The sequence below is a fragment of the Ranitomeya variabilis genome, chromosome 6 (genome assembly GCF_051348905.1).
Source record: "Ranitomeya variabilis isolate aRanVar5 chromosome 6, aRanVar5.hap1, whole genome shotgun sequence".
Lineage (NCBI taxonomy): Eukaryota > Metazoa > Chordata > Amphibia > Anura > Dendrobatidae > Ranitomeya > Ranitomeya variabilis.
In genome coordinates this window covers 38,969,856-38,983,398 of record NC_135237.1, presented here as the reverse complement: position 1 = coordinate 38,983,398, position 13,543 = coordinate 38,969,856, and the positions used below count along the sequence as shown (strand labels likewise).

General features: G+C 49.7%; 2 protein-coding genes across 7 annotated transcripts in view; one reads left to right on the top strand and one right to left on the bottom strand.

Moving 5' to 3' along the window:
* Positions 1 to 13,543, top strand: part of SLC25A40 (solute carrier family 25 member 40) — a 93,169-nt gene that overhangs the window by 45,107 nt on the left and 34,519 nt on the right. The window lies entirely within an intron of this gene.
* DBF4 (DBF4-CDC7 kinase regulatory subunit) overlaps positions 1 to 13,543 on the bottom strand; it is a 46,871-nt gene that overhangs the window by 33,128 nt on the left and 200 nt on the right. For 4 of the 6 annotated variants that reach the window (XM_077268263.1, XM_077268264.1, XM_077268265.1 and 1 more), the window contains exons 2-4: positions 10,270 to 10,333; positions 8,826 to 8,998; positions 8,366 to 8,557 (exon numbers count right to left, since the gene is read on the bottom strand). In XM_077268263.1, the coding sequence (XP_077124378.1) occupies positions 8,366 to 8,557; positions 8,826 to 8,998; positions 10,270 to 10,282 (378 nt within the window). In that variant the 5' untranslated portion in view covers positions 10,283 to 10,333. Of the gene's footprint in view, positions 1 to 8,365; positions 8,558 to 8,825; positions 8,999 to 10,265; positions 10,334 to 13,402; positions 13,528 to 13,543 lie in introns of those variants that run through there. The other 2 variants (XM_077268269.1, XM_077268268.1) reach the window with 2 other exon arrangements.

Here is a 13,543-nt window from a genome sequence, read left to right as displayed (position 1 = left end):
ATCTCTAATCTGAAGGTACGGGTCCCGAGTGCACAGGGCTTGAATTTCCCCCACCCTCTTGGCCGTGGTGATCGCCACTAGGAATGCCGTTTTACGTGTCAGGGTTGAAATGGACATGTTATCTGCCGAGGCGTAATTATCTCTGCAGAGGAATCTCAGGACAAGGTTAAGGTCCCAAGGAGGAGATAATTGTCTGATAGTGGGACGCAACCTCTGGGTGGCTCTGATAAACCTAACTATCCAAGGGTGTGTTGCCAGGGGATAGTCTAGAAAGGAGCTAAGTACCTTCAATGTACTCGGCCTAAGCCCTTTATCAAACCCAGCTTGCAGAAAATCCAGAATTCTGGGTAGGTCGGGAGTGCCTGCTGCAACCTCGGACCTGCCACCCTCTAGACAGAAACGCCTCCAGATCTTCAGGTAGATTGCTGACGTGACTGGCTTCCTGCTAGCCTTGATAGTGGATATGACCTGGTCAGACAAGCCTCTTGCCTTCAAGATGTTCCTTTCAGGATCCAGGCTGAGAGATGTAGCTTCTCTGGGTCCGGATGGTACACTGGGCCCTGGTGGATTACATCTGGTCTGTGAGGGAGCTCCACTGGACTTTCTATCGCCAGGTCTACCAGCAGGGAGAACCAACTCCTTCTTGGCCAGTATGGAACTATCAACATCACTCGGGCCTGTTCTTCCTTGATTTTCCTGAGAACAGCCGGGATTAGAGCTAGAGGAGGGAAAGCATACGAGAAGGGCTCCGTCCACCTCTGGCTTAGGCCATCTATCCCTTCCGGCAGATCTTGAGGGTTTAGCGAGAAGAACCTTGAGACCTTCGAGTTTCTCCTGTTTGCGAAGAGGTCTATACTGGGAGTGCCCCAACGCCGGCACAGCTCCTGAAAGATGTCCTGGTTGAGTTCCCACTCTGTTGCGAACACTCTTCTTCTGCTCAGGTAATCCGCTACAACATTCTGGGAGCCCTCTAGGTGGATTGCCAAGATGGAAAGGATCGACCTTTCTGCCCAGCGAAATATTCTCCCTGCCAGCTCTTGGAGAAGATGGTGTCTTGGGCCTCCTTGGTGTTTTAGGAAGGAGACAGTTGTCACGTTGTCGGACAATACTCTGACGTGACGATTCTCCAGAATGCAACGATTCCTTCTCAGGGCTTCCCAGACGGCATACAGCTCTCTGAAGTTGGATGAGTTGCAAGCGATGTCTGGAGGCCACCTTCCCTGGAGGATCCTTCCTTCTAAGTGAGCTCCCCAGCCCCAGGCGCTGGCGTCTGTAGTAACTACTACGTAAGGGTCGGTAGTCCATAGAACTCCTGTTCTTAGCTTCTCCGGGTCTGTCCACCACAGGAGGGATCTTCGTACCGGATCTGGTAGATGTAAAGTATTGTCTAGAGAAGACTGACGACGGTCCCACTTGGAGAGGATTAGGCTCTGTAGAGATCTTGAGTGGAACTGTGCCCATCTTACGCATGGTATGCATGCCGTCATTAGGCCAAGCACTCTCATAGCCATCCTTATCGAGACTCTGCGTTCTAGTAGGAGTCTGATCTGAATCTGAATTGCCTCCAGCTTGGATTCGGGTAGTAAGGATATTCTGTTTGCAGAATCTAGACAGACACCCAGGAAGACCTTCTTGTGCTCCGGAATTAGGTCTGATTTCTGCCAGTTTACAATCCATCCCAAGTGCTCCAATACCGCGATGGTTCGGTTCCTGTGGTCCAACAGGATATCTGGTGTTCTTGCTATCAGGAGAAAGTCGTCGAGATACGGGACTATAACAATCCCCTGATTTCTTAGGAACGCTACAATCTCCGACACCAGTTTCGTAAATACACGAGGTGCTGAGGCAAGACCAAACGGCAGGCACTGAAACTGGTAGTGACAGGTCCCGGACGGCAGGACTACCGCGAACCTCAGAAGCCTCTGAGATAGATGGTGGACAGGAACCTGATAATAGGCACTCTTCAAATCGAGAGTGCACATTACCGCGTTCTGATCTATAAGGAGGATTGCAGAACGGATGGACTCCATACGAAACCTCTTGTACCTGACCCAGGCGTTTAGAGGTTTCAGGTTTACGATTGTGCGTGAGTCGCCGGACGGTTTTGTTATGGAGAACAGGGAAGAGTAGTGTCCCTGGCCTAGCTCTAGCGGTGGTACTGGTATTATGACTCTTGAGGACAGCATGTCCATTAAGTCTTTTAGCATGGGAGAGTCCTGCATAACCACCGTGGGTACGATGTACCTGTCTGGAGGAGGGGAGTAGAACTCTATACTGTAGCCCTCTGATACAGTGCGGAGGACCCATTGATTCTGCGTGACTCTGCTCCAGTTTACCGCGAAGTGGCGAAGCCTTCCCCCTATAAGAGTGGCGTCATTGTGATTTGGACTTAGAGGAGGGGCTGAAGAAGAAACTCCTGTTCTTACTGCTGTGACCGCGGGAACCCCTATTAAAGCCTCTATTGGACCTTCCCCCTCGGAAGTCGGACCTGAAGTCGGACTGTCTCCTAAAGGGAAATCCTCTCCGAAAGGACTGAGGCCTCTTAGGCTTGTCCTCTGGGAACCCTTTTTTCTTGTCCGAAGCCGACTCTAATATAGTGTCGAGGGAAGGACCAAACACCCTTGCGCCTGAGAAGGGGATTGAACACAATTTTGTCTTGGATGCATTATCACCCGACCAAGACCTTAGCCAGACTGCCCTTCTAGCCGCATTAGACAATGAACCATTTCTGGCTGAAAATCTTACTGACTCAGCCGTCATGTCAGATAGAAAGGCCGTAGCCGATCTCATTATTGGGAGAGAGCTTAGGATCTCTGATCTTGGGGTCTTATTAGAGAGGTGCTCCTCTAATTGACCCATCCAGAGGTGCATAGACCTGGCAACCGAGGTAGCTGCGATGTTGGTTTTAATTAGAGCCGCAGAAGACTCAGAGGCTCTTTTTAGCAATATATCCGCTTTTCTGTCCATCGGATCGCGCAAGCTTGATGAGTCCTCGAAAGGGATAGCAGTCTTTTTTGCGACCTTCGCCACCGGGACATCCACCTTGGGTATCTCGTCCCAAAGTTTCACGTCATCCGGCTCAAAGGGTAGGCGTGCCTTAAATTCTTTAGACAGAGTCAGCCGACGTTCTGCCTCCTTCCATTCTTCAAGCACCATAGCCTTGATATGTTCACTAACTGGGAAGACGGTCTGCCGACGCGACATAAGTCCCCCAAACATCAGGTCCTGCCTGGATTGCGGCTTAGATGCCTCCTCTACTTGCATGGTGCACCTTACAGCCTGCACCAGCTCGTTTGTGTCCTCCGCCTGGAAAAGGTACTTCCTTTGATGGTCCTGGCTTCCAGATGGAAGCTCGCCCTCTTCCTCAGAGATAGGCTCTTCAGAATCGGACCTGTCGTCCGAACTATAATCCACCTCCCGTCTGGCCCTTTTCCTGCTGGGCATAGGGCTGGACTTTTCCGTCAAAGTGGCCAGAGATGCTTGGACCTCTTCTCTTATTAAGGACCTCATCTCGGACAATAGGGAGGGCTGCTCGTCTCTCATAACCTTAGATGTGCAGTCTGCACATAAGGTTTTGCCATGAGTGTCCGGAAGCTTTGTACTGCATATCGGACATCTACTGGACTTTGCTGAAGCTTTCCCAGATTTCTTAGCTTGACCAGGGGGGACCGCTGAAGTTCCCTTATCCTTAAACAATATAAGATAGGGAAGGTAACAGGGAGGCTCTCACTACCAGGGTGCAGGGGGAGTTTGCGCTCTGCGCACTTACCCCATCCTCAGGTGGCATGCTTTCCATAGCTCCGGAGTACTGGTGCTCCCTGCGGCTTGTCGGCGTCTGAGCGCTGTAGTTCCTGAGCTGTTGGCTGGAGCGCACGCCTCCCCTGTAATCTCCGGCGTTACCGGAAGTGCCGGCAACGAATGGCGCAAACCGGAAGTGACGCGGTCCCCGGAACTTCCGTTGGAAGAGTCAGAGCCTGGCGTTCACGCCGCATGGAGGCTGCTGACCTCGGGGACCGCGTCCGCAGCCGGGAGCCCCCCCACCGGGAGGAGCGTCCGCTGGTCTTTGGGACCGAGGGACCCCCCTCTGGAGGGTTTCGGCCCTGAGCCTCTTGACAGGGGGAAGGATCTGGCCGAGCCGCACGATCCCCCTGAGCTCCGGTAAGCAGCGCAGCTTTCTCTCATGTGTCCCTTGCAGGGACAGGAAAAACACTGAGGAATGGGGGTGGGACCGGACCTTTTAAACTCTCGTGTGTTTCCTGTCCCAGCAAGGGGGAGGAGGACGTCCTCCATAGTGCTGTCAGGATGACGTCCTGGAAAATGGTCATTTGCAACATGTGCCATGCCAAGATCTGCAGGGGCCTGACCACTAAGTGGACTAGTCACCACCAGCATGATCAGGCACATCATCTAAGCACCTGACTCGCTGGTCCAAACGCCTGGGTCCACGATTGGTGCCAGCGGGTGACATTCCATGACATTGGCGCACTCCTCCTTGCACATTCTGATTCACCATCATCAGGCACTTCCAAATCCTTGTCCTAGCACAGCGTTCAGAAGTTTTCCAGCCACCCACAGGCCCAAATGCTAAACTGGCACATTTCCAAGCTGATTGCTGTGAAAATGTTGCCGTTTAGGCTAGCTGACACGGAGGATTTCCGCCGACTCATGGTGACAGCTGTCCCTTGGCAATTGGACACTAACTGCCATTTTCTCCCGGTGTGGTGTCCCCTGCATTGTACCAGCACCAGTGATGAGCGAATATACTCGTTACTCGAGATTTCTTGAGCACGCTCGGGTGACCTCCGAGTATTTTTTAGTGCTCGGAGATTTAGTTTTTCTTGCCGCAGCTGAATGATTTACATCTGTTAGCCAGCATAAGTACATGTGGGGGTTTCCTGGTTGCTAGAGAACCCCCACATGTACTTATGCTGGCTATCAGATGTAAATCATTCAGCGGAGGTGAGGAAAACTAAATCTCCGAGCACTAAATACTCGTAGGTCACCCGAGCGTGCACGAGAAATCTCGAGTAACGAGTATATTCGCTCAACACTAACCAGCACATGTCCAGGAACATCACCAGTGCCCTTACCAATGCAATTACTTGGATTGTCAACTTAACGACAGACATGTGAACAAGCACTTGTGGCTAGAGATGCTACATTTCCCTGACGACACACTGGGTGAACATTGTGGAGGCAGGGGCAGAGTCACAACACCCCAGCACCACACATGCTACTGATGCAGAGAAATGCTGGCCCTACTTCTATCAGGGTTTTCTCCACCTTCTAGACCAGTTCCTGCTCCATCTCTGATGTGCTATCTCCGAGCATGTCATCCACATCAGCCGGAAGCTCGAAGCTCTGCAGCACTGCCTCAGCAAAGCAGCAACAGGCTCTGCTGAAGCCAATTTATCTAAGAGACAAAGCGCACACTGTGGCAGAGTTATTGAAAGGAACAACATACCAGACAGATCTGTGGATTTTGCCACTGAACCTTCAATCAGGCATGGTCGTGTGTGATAATGGGGGTAACCTGGTGGCTGTGAAGCTTGGCAAGCACACACACGTACCATGCTTGAGTTGGCACATGTGCTCAACTTGGTAGTTCAGAATTTTTTTTAGTTTTTAAACATTCCTAGATTTGCCAGAGCTTCTGGTCAAGGTAAGCCGCGTCAGCACCCATTACCGCAAGTAAGCTACAGCTGCCGCCGCTTTGGCAGTGATGCAGCAGCGCATGAAAGTGCTAGCTCACCGACTGGTGTGTGACACCACCACACACTGGAACTCCACACTGCACATGCTGGCAAGGCTTTGTGAGCAGCAGAGGCCAGTTGTTGAGTACCAGCTCCAACACATCCGTCTGTATTCTGGTCAGCCCATAAATGAAGTGTGGGCATGGATGTCTGACATTTGTGACTCCACAAAGATGGTGAGAAGCGATGACGCCATGGTCAGAGCAACTATTCCGCTTCTCTATCTACTTAAACAGTCGCTGCTTACAATTAAACATGAAGATATGCATGCGGACCAGGTGGAGATGGAGAAAGACATGAGAAAGGGAGATACTACCCAGCCTCATCTCATCTGCTGAGCGTGAATTTGGTTACAATGAGGAGGTGGAGGAACAGGAGCTGTTGGCTAGTGCTACAGAGGCTAGTACCCACACAAGCTTCGTCCCATATCTTCTATGTGGATGGGCTGAAGGCCATTGTGGAAAATATATTGGAAAAACGGGGCTGCAGAGTGGGTAAGCCAAACCTCCGACTCCTCAATTTCCTTGACACCGACTCCAACAAAATGGGCTCCGACTCCATAGCCCTGTTGGTAAATATGGGTATGTGTGCGTGTGTGTGGACTTGTGTCAGTGCACCTACGCCTCCTCATGAATCAGTAGCATCTGACGAGTAGAGTGAGATTTCCAGCACATGGATCACCACAGCTTGTCATTTATTAGACAACCTGTGGCATTGCACTCCCTGCCGTGCCCTCATCCAAAACATTTTGGCAGTGCTGGAAGAAACTGGTGTGAATTCTGGAGCAAAATCTTTCATGAATCTGGCCCGCAGCCTTCTGCAGGTCCCATGAAGTTGACTGCGTTGCAGAAATTTATGCACCAATCTGCCACATTGGAATATACCGTACCCTTGTAGTTCTGCACAGAACAAAACCCTGTCAAACAGCATAAACTATAGCCATAAAATCCGTAATTTCTTCAATAATATAATCTCAAGGTGACCTAAAACTTCAAACAGAAGTCGCTCATGTAATAAAACTGAAATATTAGTGCTATACAGCGCATATGTGATATTGCACTCATACGAAAGTCCTGCGCAATGTTTGCACAAAATTCACAAAGTGCACAAAAGTGCTCCCTTACTCTGACACTGACTTGCCTCATGGTTAGAGCATTGTGGTGTTAGATGTCTTAATGAGACCTGTTTTTTTTTTGTGGACCGAGTGATCTGTTCAAAATCAGGGTGATATGTCTGAACTTGATCTGAGTGTCAGATTAAAATCTGCAATGTACATCTATGGAGAGGTGGGGGGGAAAGACAGAAAGCACTCCGATGCCATCGGTTTTACCCAGACTGCTACATAAAAAGTTTAAAAAAAAATAACTTTTTCTGATCCAAGATAATGAAACTTATATCAAGCTCGGAAAGAGATCTGAACAAATCTACCAATGAAACTAGGGTTGTTTTTCTCAACTGTGAAAATAAGGCTACTTTCACACTAGCGTTAACTGCAATACGTCGCAAATGCGTCGTTTTGCTGAAAAAACGCATCCTGCAAAAGTGCTTGCAGGATGCGTTTTTTTAGCATTGACTAACATTAGCGACGCATTTGCGACGCATTGCCACACGTCGCAACCGTCGTGCGGTGGCGGACCGTCGGGACCAAAAAACGTTACATGTAACGTTTTTTGCTCCCGACGGTCCGCTTTTTCCGACCGCGCATGCGCGGCCGGAACTCCGCCCCCACCTCCCCGCACCTCACAATGGGGCAGCGGATGCGCTGGAAAAATGCATCCGCTGCACCCGTTGTGCGGCGGAAACAACGCTAGCGTCGGGGACCTCGGCCCGACGCTAGTGTGAAAGAAGCCTAAATGGACGTCTGAACTTGCCCTTACGCTGCAATGTCTAATTGGATTATGCAACATGAAAACTCCCAGTATATAAATCAACAAATCCACAGGAATCGCTTCACCCGAAAAAAAGTTGACAGTATGTTTTGGTATTAAAAGTTGTAAAAGCAGTAGAAGATAGGAAGGAAGCCCTGTTTTTCCCACCTTGCCTCAAATTCGTGAATCACATGTACTATTTTGATCAACTTGGCATCAAAAATGGAAACGAATACCACAAGACCCAAAAAAAAAAAAGTGAGGGCTTTAAAAAAAAAAATAATAAAAAAGGAAATGACGACTCGGGGCCTTGCTGATCATACAGATACGCACATATATTTGTGCACATATACACAGATTTTTCTGGTACCATGCATTAGTAGCAGCTTTTATTTCTCTCTCCAGCTCACCAGTATTATTACACCACACCGCTCCACACACCGATACTGCAGGCACCGTCTGGACTACATGTCATATTCTAGTAAGACAGTATGTGGGCTGAGTGGGAATCGCTAGGTTGCTGGGAGAAGTCTGCAGGACCATGAGACAGTCTGTGGGTTACAGATGCCCCAAGCAGTGGAGATATATGTGCACCTAGGTGCCTCCCCTTTGTCCTGGTACCATGGGCAATCTCCTCAAAGTGCCTTATTCCAGATACGACTGAATCCATAGGAAAAACAAGCTGATGGGTAAGAACCAAGTTGTGCCGGACTTTTTCAGCACACAAACAGAAGAGCGTCTTACCTTTCCTGGTTTCTTACTAGAGCCCCCATCCTGGTAGTCTCCTCTCTGGTCGCTTGGTCTAGCAGAGCTACTTCCCGAGGCCGGTTCAGGGCTTGGTATTGAACACTGATATTTCAGCGACTTTGCACACTTTGCTTCCTTTTTACTGGTGATGAGACAACTTATTTCTTTACTAAGAAATCCTTCGACAATCTAAACCAGATGGGAGAAAAACAGAAGGCACATTTAGCTTCATTGACAGCACAACCCAAAGCTGACCATATAAACAGGCAACCATTTAACACGTACACACACTGGCCACTGAGTCGCTCTCCTCTTGGCTCAATAGAGAAGGGAACATCCCTCACCCCTCTGCGATGTCCAAATGACCAAACACACGATGTGGAAATAATGGTCACAAGACCAAATAACCACAAAGTCATGTGGAGACAGAACACACCATTACTGTGAACACACTTACCCCTCCAAGCTCCTTTATGTCCTTTTCCAGTTTTTCAGCTACCAGTCTTGAGGTGATGTCCAGGTAAAACACTCTACCAGTAAACGGCTTCTGTGTCGGTCCTTTGTCTGGAAGCTTTTTTGCCATCAGCTGGCCCGGCTTCATCTTCACTCCTCTCCCTTGTGTTGCTTCCTCTGTGTAGGATATTAAAGAATCATCCTTAATACAGGGGAAAATAAAAAGGTCTCACCCCTACCATCCCCACCAGAAACAGCACAACTCTTGCCTATGGGCTTTGCCCAGTTTTGCTCCTCCGCTCCACTCAAGTGAACAGTACCGTGTTGTTCTTGGGCCACGTCCTATATTACATCAATTACCCGAGAGTCTCCACGTATGGACATGTGCTTAACATCATGACCACTACAACCCTTGTATTCTATCCATTTCCAACTCTTGGCTAAATTTTTTAATCACAAAATATTCCTTGAAAGTACCGTTTCTCATTACATCATATGGAGAGATTTAGTGCGGATTTCAAACAGTGAAATGTATAGCTGTCAGGAAACATTTGCAGCACTCTTATACCCTGCCTTCTAGATAAATGTCACCTTCCAAAAAGATTAGCAGGACCCTGGACAGCAGCCTAGTTTCTTGTCCATGGCTATTCTACTGCCGGCCAGCATCCCTGGCTTCTCTTTTGAGAAGTGAGCTGCCGCGATGTTGTGCTGATGTCGCACCATCCATACTAATCAGAGGAGGCGCCAGGGATGCTGTTAGGCAGCTTTGCAGGGCTCTGATCTAGCAGCCATAGGCTACTAACGTGGTCGCTGGAACAGGGTCCTGATAATTTGTTTAACTCTATACGCTCAACAAATATTTTTAATTGAAGCCTATGATGAAGTTGTAGGCTCCATGCTAAGTGATGGCTGGAGAGCTTTTTGCAGCAGTGATCTTCATACAATAATACAGCCAGGTTCACACTTTAAGAGTAGGTGCACATGTTTTCTATTCAGCAGAGAAAAAGGTACGATTATTCTAATTAGAGTTTGATCATCAATTTTTCTTGGAGGTGGAGGGATAAAATAATAAATTCTCGACAGTCTCCATTCTGTCAGTTCATGAAAATCGGACCACGCAGATGTCATCCGAGTGCGGTCCAATTTTTATTTTTATTTTTTACAGACCCATAGACTTGCATGGCCTATTTTGACAGACACTCAGATCAAAATCGTAAATGTCTCAGGTTGTTTTTTCCCCACGGATTACTCTGTCCAAGGTAAAAAAAAATAAATCAGTTGTGCACAGCCTCATATAATATCATGGGAACAAGTCCTATCCATGAAATCTATGGATAGCAGTGGTTCGATCAAATCGGTTGTGTGCACAAGCTGTTACCCTGCGAAGTGAGAAATGTGTCTAAAGTGATGGGATAACAAGCACGAGACCACCCCATACACATACTCACTGCTTCTCTGCATCTTGGATCCCAGGTTCACGGCATTTGCTTTGGGTATTGCAGGTGGTGGCAACTGAAGAACATAAATGGTGGAGGCAAGTTGTCAGTTTGATACCATAATAATGAAGTACAATCCAACCAATACTAACCTCTGTCCATAAATTATTAAAAAAATAAATAAAATTGTGGCACATTCATCAATTTGACAAATTCGCCCTACTCCACAAAACACAGACAAGAGATGAAACTGCGCCTCTGTCCTTAATGAGAAAAAATGTAAAATTCCGCTATTGTGTCTGGAAAGAAAGACAAAAATTAAGTCACAAACTATAAAAGGTTCAGATTTAGGATCCTGTTTGCCTCATTGCAGTTAATGGCGACATCAGGGTCACGTCTGAATACCTTTTTTTTTTCTGGTGGTTTTTCAAGGTAACTTATGGGGACCAAGCGTTGCTTTAAAGGGGTTCTCCAGCGCCTCCCAATGCCAAGGTGAGAACAGTGTGTCTGCAGGAGACAATCGATGCCACGTCATCAGTGCCTCCGTATCAGAAGTAAGAGGCACCGGAGGACCCCTTCGATGCTAAATAACACGTCTTTGCACCAGTTTTTTTCCTTAAAGAAAATTGGATGAAAATTGTAAAACATAGCGCCATTCTATTTGGAGCAACCACTGTATTTGTATTGTTTTTGTATCCACATGCTTGATATGCAGCTGATGTGATTTATCTGGAATTTCTAACGGCATTTGATAGTGCACCACATAGCAACCACATAAAGCAATGACTGGGGGAAACTATATGCAGATGGGTAAGGAACTGGCTAAAATCCAGGAAACAGTTGTCGAAAATGGTACATTCTCTAAATGGGAATTCAGGAGCAGTGGGGTCCGCAGGGATCTGCACTGAAAGCAGCGGGGTCCGCAGGGATCTGCACTGAAAGCAGCGGGGTCCGCAGGGATCTGCACTGAAAGCAGCGGGGTCCGCAGGGATCTGCACTGAAAGCAGCGGGGTCCGCAGGGATCTGCACTGAAAGCAGCGGGGTCCGCAGGGATCTGCACTGAAAGCAGCGGGGTCCGCAGGGATCTGCACTGAAAGCAGCGGGGTCCGCAGGGATCTGCACTGAAAGCAGCGGGGTCCGCAGGGATCTGCACTGAAAGCAGCGGGGTCCGCAGGGATCTGCACTGAAAGCAGCGGGGTCCGCAGGGATCTGCACTGAAAGCAGCGGGGTCCGCAGGGATCTGCACTGAAAGCAGCGGGGTCCGCAGGGATCTGCACTGAAAGCAGCGGGGTCCGCAGGGATCTGCACTGAAAGCAGCGGGGTCCGCAGGGATCTGCACTGAAAGCAGCGGGGTCCGCAGGGATCTGCACTGAAAGCAGCGGGGTCCGCAGGGATCTGCACTGAAAGCAGCGGGGTCCGCAGGGATCTGCACTGAAAGCAGCGGGGTCCGCAGGGATCTGCACTGAAAGCAGCGGGGTCCGCAGGGATCTGCACTGAAAGCAGCGGGGTCCGCAGGGATCTGCACTGAAAGCAGCGGGGTCCGCAGGGATCTGCACTGAAAGCAGCGGGGTCCGCAGGGATCTGCACTGAAAGCAGCGGGGTCCGCAGGGATCTGCACTGAAAGCAGTGGGGTCCGCAGGGATCTGCACTGAAAGCAGTGGGGTCCGCAGGGATCTGCACTGAAAGCAGTGGGGTCCGCAGGGATCTGCACTGAAAGCAGTGGGGTCCGCAGGGATCTGCACTGAAAGCAGTGGGGTCCGCAGGGATCTGCACTGAAAGCAGTGGGGTCCGCAGGGATCTGCACTGAAAGCAGTGGGGTCCGCAGGGATCTGCACTGAAAGCAGTGGGGTCCGCAGGGATCTGCACTGAAAGCAGTGGGGTCCGCAGGGATCTGCACTGAAAGCAGTGGGGTCCGCAGGGATCTGCACTGAAAGCAGTGGGGTCCGCAGGGATCTGCACTGAAAGCAGTGGGGTCCGCAGGGATCTGCACTGAAAGCAGTGGGGTCCGCAGGGATCTGCACTGAAAGCAGTGGGGTCCGCAGGGATCTGCACTGAAAGCAGTGGGGTCCGCAGGGATCTGCACTGAAAGCAGTGGGGTCCGCAGGGATCTGCACTGAAAGCAGTGGGGTCCGCAGGGATCTGCACTGAAAGCAGTGGGGTCCGCAGGGATCTGCACTGAAAGCAGTGGGGTCCGCAGGGATCAGCACTGAAAGCAGTGGGGTCCGCAGGGATCAGCACTGAAAGCAGTGGGGTCCGCAGGGATCAGCACTGAAAGCAGTGGGGTCCGCAGGGATCTGCACTGAAAGCAGTGGGGTCCACAGGGATCTGCACTGAAAGCAGTGAGGATCTGCACTGGGAGCTGCAGGGATCTGCACTGAAAGCAGTGGGGTCCGCAGGGATCTGCACTGAAAGCAGTGAGGATCTGCACTGGGAGCTGCAGGGATCTGCACTGAAACCAGTGGGGGCTGCAGGGATCTGCACTGAGAGCAATGAGGATCTGCACTGGGAGCAGTGGGGTCTGCAGGGATCTGTGCTAGGACAGATTCTTTTTAACCTCTTTATTAATGACCTGATGGATGGGATTAAGAGTGTCAAATTATGAAGGATATTAAAATCTGACCTGGACATTAAAATACGCTCTGGATAAGACGTATGAACGGGCAAACACTTGGCAAATGAGATTTAATGTACAACATCCGCAAGTACTTTGCATGTTCTCCCGCTGTTTGTGGGTTTCCTCCGTGTTCTCCAGTTTCCTCCCACACTAAAAAGGCGTACTGATAGGGAACCTACATTGTGAGACCCAGTGGGGTCAATGATGATGTCTGTAAAGCGCTGAAGAATACCACAACACAAGGCACTGGTACATGACTTATTCCTTACAAAGACCATACTGGGGACCAGTAGGCACTCATTATGGGGGAAGAAAGGCTGGCAGCTAAACGGGAAAGGATTCTTTACAGTTAGAGCAGTCAGACTGTGGAATGCGACCACAAGAGCTAGTAATGGCCGACACTAGAACAGATTGTATACAAGGGCTGCGTGATTTCATGGACCGCGGTCTATTCTTCCACCTATGATCTATTTTCTACACCCATTAGAAGAGCGCCTGCGCCCCACACTCCACAAGTCGCCGAATCCTCACATCCAGGACAGGTTTCCATTCACTGACAGCAAGCAGCTGCAGAAACCGAGAGGCGCCGGAAACTAGGAGGAGTAGCAGCACAGGCTGAGGCACAACTGCAACTCCCAGAAGTGTAAATTGTAGAGCGGCCCCTTTAACAGC